Source organism: Oncorhynchus masou, chromosome 8 (assembly GCF_036934945.1).
Source record: "Oncorhynchus masou masou isolate Uvic2021 chromosome 8, UVic_Omas_1.1, whole genome shotgun sequence".
NCBI lineage: Eukaryota > Metazoa > Chordata > Actinopteri > Salmoniformes > Salmonidae > Oncorhynchus > Oncorhynchus masou.
In genome coordinates this window covers 27,317,238-27,328,558 of record NC_088219.1, presented here as the reverse complement: position 1 = coordinate 27,328,558, position 11,321 = coordinate 27,317,238, and the positions used below count along the sequence as shown (strand labels likewise).

Below are 11,321 nucleotides of genomic sequence, written 5' to 3'. Positions count from 1 at the left end.
TTTTAAAATCTGATTCTACTGCTTGCATCAGTTACCTGATGTGGAATAGAGTTCCATGTAGCCATGGGTCTATGTAGTACTGTGCACCTCCCATAGTCGGTTCTTGACTTGGGGACTGTGAATAGACCTTTGGTGGCATGTCTTGTGGGGTATGCATGGGTGTCCAATCTGTGTGCTAGTAGTTTAAACAGACACCTCAGTGCATTCAGCATGTCAACACTTCTTACGAAAACAAGTAGTGATGAAGTCAATCTCTCTTCTACTTTGAGCCATGAGAGATTTACATGCATATTGTTACTCTTAGCTCTCCATGTACATTTAAGGGCCAGCACCTAACCACTTTTTTTCACCTTTATTTAACCAGGTAGGCTAGTTGAGAATAAGTTCTCATTTGCAACTGCGACCTGGCCAAGATAAAGCATAGCAGTGTGAACAGACAACACAGAGTTACACATGGAGTAAACAATTAACAAGTCAATAACACAGTAGAAAAAGGAGAGAGTCTATATACATTGTGTGCAAAAGGCATGACGAGGTAGGCGAATAATTACAATTTTGCAGATTAACACTGGAGTGATAAATTATCAGATGGTCATGTACAGGTAGAGATATTGGTGTGCAAAAGAGCAGAAAAGTAAATAAATAAAGGGGGCCAGCCGACTAGAGCATACAGGTCGCAGTGGTGGGTGGTATAATGTGCTTTAGTAACAAAAATGACTGAACAGTAGTCCAGGTGTGACAAAACTAGAGCCTGTAGTACCTGCCTTATTGATAGTATTGTTAAGAAGGCAGAATAGCGTTTTATTATGGACAGATGTCTCCCCATCTTAGCTACTGTTGTATCAATGTGTTTTGATCATGACAGTTTACAATCCAAGCAGTTTACAATCCAAGCAGGTTATTCCAAAAAGTTTATTCACCTCGACTTACTATATTTTCATATTATGTATTACAAGATTTAGTTGAGGTTTATGGTTTATTGAATGATTTCATATTTAGGACTAACTTATTCTCTGCCACTCATTCTGAAACTAACTGCAGCTCTTTGTTAAGTGTTGCAGTGATTTCACTCGCTGTAGTAACTGACATGTATAGTGCTGTCATCCACATACATAGAGACAGACACTGGCTTTCTCAAGGCCAGTGGCATGTCATTAGTAAAGATTGACAAAAATAAGGGGCCTAGACAGCTGCCCTGGGAAATTCCTGATTCTACCTGGATTATGTTAGAGAGGCTTCCATTAAAGAACACCCTCTGTGTTCTGTTAGACAGGTAAATCTTTATCCACAAAATAACAGGGGGTACAAAACCATAACAGATACGTTTCTCCATCAGTAGACTATGATCAATAATGTCAAAAGCAACACTAAAGTCTAACAAAACAGCTCCCACAATCTTTTTATCATCAATTTCTCTCAGCCAATCATCAGTCATTTGTGTACTGTAGGTGCTGTAGTTGTTGAATGTTATTCCCTATACGTGTGCTGGAAGTCTGTTGTCAATTTGTTTACAGTAAAATAGCATTGTATCTGGACAAACAAAATAAAAATAAAAAACTTTACTAAGGGTTGGTAACAGGCTGATTGGTTCGCTAGTTGAGCCAGTAAATGGAGCTTTACTATTCTTGGGTAGCGGAATTACTTTTGCCTACCTCCAGGCCTGAGGGAAAACACTTTCTAGTATGCTTAGATTCAATAGGAGTGGCAATATCATCCGCTATTATCCTCAGTAATTTTCTCAGTAAAGTTGTCAGACTAAGTGGCTTGTCATCGTTGATAGACAACAACACTTTTCCCACCTCTTCCACACTCACTTTAGGGAATTCAAAATTACAATGCTTGTCTTTCATCATTTCATCAGTTATACTTGGATGTGTGTAGTGTCAGCATTTGTTGCTGGCATGTCATACTTTAGTTCGCTAGTCATTAAAGTAATTGGCAATGTCAGTGGGTTTTGTGATGAATTGCCATCTGATTCAATGAATGATGGAGCTGAGTTTGCATTTTTGCCCAAAATGTCATTTAAGGTGCTCCAAAGCTTTTTACTATTATTATTTATGTCATTTATCTTTGTTTCATAGTATAGTTTCTTCTTTTTTTATTCAGTTTAGTCACATGATTTTTACATTTGCAGTACGTTTTCCAATCTGTTGTGCAACTCAACTTATTTGCCATTTCTTATGTCGGGGCGGCAGAGTAGCCTAGTGGTTAGAGCGTTGGGGACTAGTAACCGGAAGGTTGTGAGTTCAAACCCCCGAGCTGACAAGGTACAAATCTGTCGTTCCTGAACAGGCAGTTAACCCACTGTTCCCAGGCCGTCATTGAAAATAAGAATTTGTTCTTAACTGACTTGCCTGGTTAAATAAAGGTAAAAAATAAAATAAAAAAAATAAAAAGAATGTCTCATCCCTCTCAACAATACATTTTTTCAATTCCTCATCTTTCCACCGGGATTTAACAGTTTTTACAGTCATTTTCTTAATGGGTGCATGCTTATTTGTAACTGGAATATGCAATTTCATAAATGTTTCAAGTGCAGTTTCTGATTGCTCCTCATTACACACCACAGACCAACACATATTATTTTCATCAACAACATACACTATATTAGGCCCAGCCTTTGGAGCTTTGGTATTCCTAGATATGGCCACTATATTGTGATCGCTACATCTGATGGATCTGGATACCGCTTTAAAGCACATTTCTGCAGAATTAGTAAAGATGTGATCAATACATGTTGATGATTTCATTCCTGTACTGCTTGTAACTACACCGGTAGGTTGACTGATAAATTAACCTGTACCAGGTTGCAGGTACTAGTTACAGTGTTGAGCTTTTTTTTGAGTGGGCAGCTTGATGAAAGCCAGTCAATATTTAAATCACCCCGAAAATATACCTCTCTGTTGATATCACATACATTATCAAGCATTTCACACATGTTATCCAGATAATGACTGTTAGCACTTGGTCATATATAGCAGCTTCTAACCTGAATGGGCTTTTGGTGAGGCAGATGAACCTGTAGCCATATTACTTCAATAGTATTTCACATGAGATCCTCTCTAAGCTTTACAGAAATGTGGTTCTGAATGTAAACGGTAATACCTCCACCTTTGGCATTTTTGTATATGTTATAACCATGTATTGCTTCCACTGTATCATCAAAGCTATTATCTAAGTGAGTTTCAGAGATTGTCAGAATATGAATGTCATCTGTTACTAGCAAATGATTGATTTCATGAACCTTTTTTCTTAAGCTACATATGTTAACGTGGGCTATTTCAGATACAGAGTTGAAATGTATTCCATTTTTTGTTTGCATCCCAATATTACACTTTATATACAACACAGAAGACTGAAATACAACAAATCATGTTTGACAGAAACACCAGATTTTTGGCAGGTTTAAAAAAACAATGTTTATAAATGATTAAGAACATTCCACCGATGAGGCCACTAGGTAATTTGACTGCAGGAAAAGAGTCTGATTTGCCATTCTTCAAGGGCTGCAGAATGAGCCGCTACACTGCTTGGGGTGTAAATCTGTGGATTTGGAAAGTAGAAGTGCTACTAAGTAGTATCGAACCCCCTTTAACTGTGACACGACGCACAGCAATGGTAAATGGTTGGCCATGGTAAATGGACGAGGTGAGAAAGTCTGCCTACCTTGTGTAGAGACCAGCATTCGCGATTGGGTTCCTACTATCTGGGATCCTTGGGACATCCATACCCCATTGAAGTTGAAATGTAAAATGTTTAAGGTTAGGGTAAGGCGAGGCGTTAAGGTTAGTGTTTATTGTAGTGACGTCCCAAGGAACCCGGATAGCACCGTCCGTCCCGGTTGTGGTCAGCCCTTCTCCCATTGAAGCCTATCACGGTAGCGAGCACCACGAACCGTGCCACTTTCAAAACTGCTTGCATTTTGCCATCCGCCACCCTACTCCCATTGAAGTCAATGGTACCTTTGACGCTCACAGCGGACCGTCTGTAAATGCCTTTAAAGGGCCACAGAAGTGGAAGTGCTCCTGAGTAGAATGGACCCCCGTTTACTGGAACATAATGTACAGAAAATTGTGTACGGTGCAATATGTATGTTCAATTTAACACTGAAGCCTTCAGTCATTAGTTAGGGTTTATAACAGACAGTAGATAGGGTAGTTGTTTAAAGTGAAATGTTCTTGTTAATGTGTTTCTCTTTTTAATCCATGAGCTAGACGGGTCGGTCGTGCTCACTTGGGCCAACCATGTCACATGACAATTTTTTTGAAGTATTCATGTCCCTAGAGTTGGAAAATGTATGATAGCAGTGTAGCAATGGTAGCTTGTTGTGACATTTGTTTTTTAGATATGACTACACTTTTAGAGCTAGAAACAGAAGCATTTTGCTACAACCACAATAACATCTGCTAAACACGTATGTGAGAATGAACATTTGATTTGATTTGCTTTTGATTAGAAAAGCACAAACATAAGAACATAGAAATTGGTTATTTGAAAAGCACAAACTTAATATGTCCATCACATACCCCAGAGGTCAAAGGTTAAAGTTCTGTTGACCTGAACATTCCTGAAAAGGTGTCTGATGGATTGCTGTGACTCTAAGCTTTCCAATGGTACATGATTAAAGGTACAAGTGAGCAATAACTTGTTGTATGCTGACATTGTTTGTCAATGAATGGGATGGAGGGATGAAAGAAAGAGTGATAACACACAGAAAGCTGCTATTGATGCACTGCTATCACACATTTTCCAACTCTAGGGACATAGACCTTCAAAACAAAATCACTTTGAGACATTGAGCCTGACAGCCTAAATCTGGGGGTCTGGCTCATGGACAATTGAATTTAATTATGTTCATTTTATTATATCTTATGTAAGCTGCACTGCAATTCAGTTTTATTGTAACCTGCAAAAGTGCTCCTTTGTGGCACCCATTGTGGCACATGTATTTTTGTAAATAAAACAAATTGATTTAATATGCAAACATTGAATACATCTGAATGACAGAACAATGGGATATAAACGTGTTTTCTAAAGTGGATCATTATAAGATATTATTATTCATAATAGTAGCATTATAAATAATGTTTTGTGATTTAAATTTGGCCTACTGTTGTTACCATAATTACTGATTATGATTAGTAGGGCCTAATCATTACTCTCATTGCTGTTAACAATATTGCCAGTGCTATAATATTATTTGTGGTTTTACGGCTATTAACTATTTCCTTTCCCAAAATTCAAAGTCTGCTAATATTTCCAACATTTTTTAAACACATTTTCACCCCAAAAAAAGTTTTTACTGTCTTTATTGTGGGACTTTTATTTTGAAGGAATATCGCCGAGGTCACTTATTCCTGGTAGGTATTGCTTATTCTTGCTGGTAAAACGGAGGTGAAACTGTGCACCTGCTCCCGGTATTTTACAGGGATGCGCACCTCTTATTATTCCTCGGTGTGCGCACTGTGACTGTCTGTAGCGTATGTCGCCCTCTCTCCCCTAGGAGGCTGAGGAACAGATGACGTTGTTTAACAATTTCAGCACCATGGACAGATCAACACCGCCATCCACACAAAGCCCACCAAACACAATCAGCATGGGCATAGCATAATTAATCTAAGATGTAGCAAAGTATCAACATGTATCAATATAGCCTATTTATAAATACAATGTTTACATAGCTTGTATTTTCTATTTCTTACAGCATAGCGGTAAGAGAGAGCACACAAAGCCTTGTGCGCAATTCTGTTGAGGTAGATCGCCGCTGAGTGGTGCATGCGCGTCAGTGCAAGGATCCCCTAGCGTATTCTAAGAAGAGATCATCCCTCGGTGCTGCGTGGTAGAGAGTTGCGTATAGCTGTAGCGGAGAGTGAGGAGAGGAGAAGCGTTCTGTGTAGAAGGGACACCGGGAAAGCGTAATCAATGAGGGTGCAAGCAATATTTATATAGAAGGCGGATTCCAAACGTTGAAACACCCTCATAACGGAAGGGTGATAAAGGGGGGGACAAGCGCTCGGTTCCGAGGGAGAACGCTTTCCCTCATTTGTTTCTACTAAGAAGGAGCGACCGAATCCCTTGCAATCATGGGGAACCGGGGGATGGAAGACCTTATTCCTCTTGTGAATAAAATGCAAGATGCCTTCTCGGCTATCGGTCAAAATTCCCAGTTGGATCTACCTCAAATCGCTGTGGTCGGCGGGCAGAGTGCAGGGAAAAGCTCGGTGTTGGAGAACTTCGTTGGGAAGTAAGTGGTTTTGTGTTTCTGTACGCATATGCATCCCTCCATGATCAAAGCCTCCTAGGCTGCACTCGTTCTTACACACCTATCTAGACCCAGCCCAACCCTACCCCCCCCACCCCATCCCTTGATTTACAGCCATTGAGATCCATTGGATAACCTCACAATTATATCGAATGTATTACATTTAGACGAGTTGCTGAAATTGCTGCCTTGAATCACCAGTCTCTCCTCTTCAACGCATAATAAACGTAAACAGCTTATTTGGTTACATAAAACCTTTCATGTGCTAATTGCTGCATTATATGCATTACCAGAATAGAATACCAAACCAAAATGGTCGTTGGATTTTGTTGTTTGTGCTCCCTATGATAAAACTATTGTATTTAAGCTTAATCTATAATAATTGTAATCCTTATTGGCCAATTATGTATTTCTCTATGGTGCTATTCTAATATTTGTCATAGTACAACTTTACAGTAGATATAAAATAATCCCCCAACATGTTGTATTTCCTTTGATATTACAAATTGCATATTGGAGGTTTCCAGCTCTTATGATTAAAGACATCATAATGTACCGGTTTAATTGGGTTGAATACGGTATGCATTGCCCCCCATCCTCTCGTGGGCTCTTCCACGCTCAGGTCGCATAGCGCATTGAAGGCCACTGCCCAATATTTCGTAGGCACCTTGTAAGCACACAATTCCAACAAGAAAGTCTAATGTGTGGTTGTTTCTCAGACAGGGTTGCCATTTTGTCGTCCATAAACTAAACACAGACCACAGAGGATAGATATTATGTGTATCTGACCTTCAGTCATTTACGGATTAGGGTACACCTAATGTGAGATGTGAATGAATACATAACATTAATTATGTCATAGTCCCTGTCACGACTGTCACGGTGTTGATGATGGATAAACCACAGTTCTCCGGGGACACAACCCCGCTATGCTGCAGTATGACCTTGCGAAAATGCATGGAGAGGAGAAGGAAGGGAGAGTCGCTTTGAGCCCTTCGATGTCGGCTCCCCATCCATCTGTTAGTGCTTAGCTCGGCTGGTGCACCCGCTCAGCACCGGGCGATATGATAGGTGACTGACTGATTGTCAGGCCTCCCTTGGCTGTTGCAAATTTCGCAATACAATGCTTTGCTTTATTTGACAAAATCACACAGCCTACACATTTCTTTGTAATGTCAATGGGAACAGTTGGATGTCCTGGTCAATATGAATTATACGTGTTCTCAGCAGCATTGTCATCCTGACAAGTTCATACTGTAAGTGCCTATGAAGATGCATACTGCAGTCTCGACGCAATGAATTGCCTGCTGACTAGCAGAATGTACTATCATGCGGGTCTACTCTCCCTGACCAGATGCAATGACGTCACCTGGGTCTTCCTAATCACACATGACTGCCGCACCCCCTCCCTGCTGTTTTCTGTTTTCTAACACTTTTATACACACGCACACACACACGCACACACACATACACACCAAACTTGTTGTGTTTGCTCACACGTACACACATACACCCATACATACACCACCTTTCAAAGATTTGGGGTCACTTAGAAATGTCCTTGTTTTTGAAAGAAAAGCACATTTTTTGTCCATTCAAATAAGATCAAATTGATCAGAAATACAGTGTAGACATTGTTAATGTTGTAAATGACTATTGTTGCTGGAAACGGCAGATTTTGTTAATGGAATATCTACGTAACCGTACAGAGGCCTATTATCAGCAACCATCACTCCTGTGTTCCAACGGCATGTTGTGTTAGCTAATCTAAGTTTATAGTTTTAAAAGGCTAAATTATCATTAGAAAACCCTTTTGCAATTATGTTAGCACAGCTGAAAACTGTTGTCCTGATTAAAGAAGCAATAAAACTGGCCTTCTTTAGACTAGTTGAGTATCTGGAGCGTCAGAATTTGTGGGTTTGATTACAGGCTCAAAATGGCCAGAAACAAAGGAATTTCTTCTGGAAATTTCTTCAGAAATTTCTTCTGTAACTCGTCAGTCTATTCTTGTTCTGAGAAATGAAGGCTATTCCATGCGATAAATTGCCAAGAAACTGAAGATCTCGTACAATGCTGTGTACTACTCCCTTCACAGAACAGTGCAAACTGGCTCTAACCAGAATAGAAAGAGTGGGAGGCCCTGGTGCACAACTGAGCAAGAGGACAAGTACATTAGAGTATCTAGTTAGAGAAACAGACGCCTCACACGTCCAGAGGCAGAGTTCCTCTGTCCAGTGTCTGTGTTCTTTTGCCCATCTTAATCTTTTCATTTTATTGGCCAGTCTGAGATATGTCTTTTTCTTTGCAACTCTGCCTAGAAGGCCAGCATCCCAGAGTCGCCTCTTTTCTGTTGACGTTGAGACTGGTGTTTTGCGGGTACATTTAATGAAGCTACCAGTTGAGGACAGCGTTGTATGTGATCTTCAGTTTCTTGGTAATTTCTCGCATGAAATAGCCTTCATTTCTCAGAACAAGAATAGACTGACGAGTTTCAGAAGAAAGGTCTTTGTTTCTGGCCATTTTGAGCCTGTAATCGAACCCACAAATGTTGATGCTACAGATACTCAACTAGTCTAAAGAAAACCAGTTTTATTGCTTCTTTAAAATCAGAACAACAGTTTTCAACTGTGCTAACATAATTGCAAAAGGGTTTTCTAATGATCAATTAGCCTTTTAAAATTATAAACTTGAATGAGCTAACACAATGTGCCATCAGAACACAGGAGTGATGGTTGCTGATAATGGGCCTCTGTACGCCTATGTAGATATTCCATTAAAAATCAGCCGTTTCCAGCTACAATAGTCATTTACAACATTAATGTCTACACTGTATTTCTGATCAATTTTATTTTATTCTAATGGACAAAAAAATGTGCTTTTCGTTCAAAAACAAGGATATTTCTAAGTGATCCCAAACTTTTGAATGGTAGTATACATACATACATACATACATACATACATACATACATACATACATACATACATACATACATACATACATACATACATACATACATACATACATACATACATAACAATACACATACACAATGCACATGCACAATGCACATGTGTTTACACACTCTCTCACTGTCAATCCTACTCTCCCTCTCACAATAATTTAATTCTCTCTTTCTACTGGGGCCCTACTCTAATCTGTTGGCCTTCATTAAGCTGCTTGCTGTTTATCCTTTTGACTTTGAATAGAATCTGTCAGCATGTAGAATGGTGGTGGCTCATAGTGTGGATGCAGACAGAGACACCGCCTGTCTGGACGTGTGGACAGGGGACCATTCTGTTGGCACTGGCGTTTCCTAAAGAACTAGGAGACCACCTGACCACGTTTTGTCAGTCCATTCACTCCCTTGACCCCATGGTGACATAATTGGCTATACAGGAAACTGTAGAAACACTGAGAGATTAAAGCAAAGAGAGAAAGCGAAGTAGTTATTATGATACGGTGTAAATGCAGAGAGATGGATAGAGAGAGAAAGAGAGAGAGTGAGAGGGAGACGCAGAGTCTCAGGCCACAGAGTCTTATCAAAGTGTGTAAACACTTTACTTAACAACTGTCATAAGAGGTACAAAATAACAATAATTACATGATATAGGATGTGAACAGTGATGAGAGTTGGTAACTGACTTTACACAGCCATGACAACAATCTTAACATTTTGCTGATCCCAATTCTGAGGTTCATATTGCATTGAGATATGCTGTAGAGGCACATTTCCTATTTAGAATTTGTCAGTCCTCAAAATATTTCCTCGATGTGATGACTTGCAGGCAGATGTAAAATGATACGATTCATCAAACAGTTGTTATAACAGCTGTGGCAAAGCAATTCCCGTTATGTCCTGAATACAAAGTGTTTCCCTTATGTTCGGGGCAAATCAAATACAACGCATTACTGAGTGCTACTCCTCATATTTTCAATGATAGTGGTGGCTGCATCATGTTATGGGTATGCTTGTAATCATTAAGGACTGGGGAGTTTCAGGATAAAAATAAACGGAATTTAGCTAAACACAGGGAAAATCCTAGAGGAAAACCTGGTTCAGTCTGCTTTCGACCAGACACTGGGAGATTAATTCACCTTTCAGCGGGACAATAACCTAAAACTATCATGACACAAGGCGAGACCCAGATGCTGTCACAGGAGGCCGATGGTTTGAGTCTAACCATGTTTATTAATCCATAAAGAGTAGGCAAGAGAATGGTCGTGGACAGGCAAAAAGGTCAAAACCAGATCAGAGTCCAGGAGGTACAGAGTGGCAGACAGGCTCGTGGTCAAGGCAGGCAGAATGGTCAGGCAGGTGGGTACAAAGTCCAGAAACAGGCAAGGGTCAAAACTGTGAGGACTAGAAAAAGGAGAATGCAAAAAGCAGGAGAACAGGAAAACGGCTGGTTGACTTGGAAAACATACAAGACGAACTGGTACAGAGAGACAGGAAACACAGGGATAAATACATTGGGGAAAATAAGCGACACCTGGAGGGGGTGGAGACAATCACAGGGACAGTTGAAACAGACCAGGGCGTGACAAAAACTCAAAGCCAAATCTACGTGGGAGTTACTTACCAAGAAGTCTGTGAAGTGGCCGAGTTACAGTTTTGACTTAAATCTGCTTGAAAATCTATGGCAAGACCTGAAAATGGTTTTCTACTAATGATCAACAACCAATTTGACAGAGAATCATTTTTAAAAGGATGGGCAAATTCTTCCCAATCCAGATGTGCAAAGCTCTTATAGACTCACCCAGAAAGACTCACAGTTGTAATCGCTGCCAAAGGTGATTCAAACATCTATTGACTCAGGGGGTTGAATACTCAAGATACTGTATATTAGTGCTTTATTTTTCACATCTTTTCTTTTACAAATGTTTGAATTTCTCTTCCACTTTGACATTACGAATGATTTTGAGTAGATCAAATCAAATCAAAGTTTATTTGTCACGTGCGCCGAATACATCAGGTGTAGACCTTACAGTGAAATGCTTACTTACAGACTCTAACCAACAATGAAAAAAAGGTATTAGGTAAACAATAGATAAGTAAAT

General features: G+C 39.8%; 1 protein-coding gene across 6 annotated transcripts in view; it reads left to right on the top strand.

Annotated features, from left to right (window-relative positions):
* The first annotated feature begins 5,791 nt into the window (after positions 1 to 5,791).
* dnm1a (dynamin 1a) overlaps positions 5,792 to 11,321 on the top strand; it is a 113,076-nt gene continuing 107,546 nt past the window's right edge. For 3 of the 6 annotated variants that reach the window (XM_064972084.1, XM_064972082.1, XM_064972087.1), the window contains exon 1: positions 5,793 to 6,244. In XM_064972084.1, the coding sequence (XP_064828156.1) occupies positions 6,084 to 6,244 (161 nt within the window). In that variant the 5' untranslated portion in view covers positions 5,793 to 6,083. Of the gene's footprint in view, positions 6,245 to 11,321 lie in introns of all 6 variants that reach the window. The other 3 variants (XM_064972086.1, XR_010456341.1, XM_064972083.1) reach the window with 3 other exon arrangements.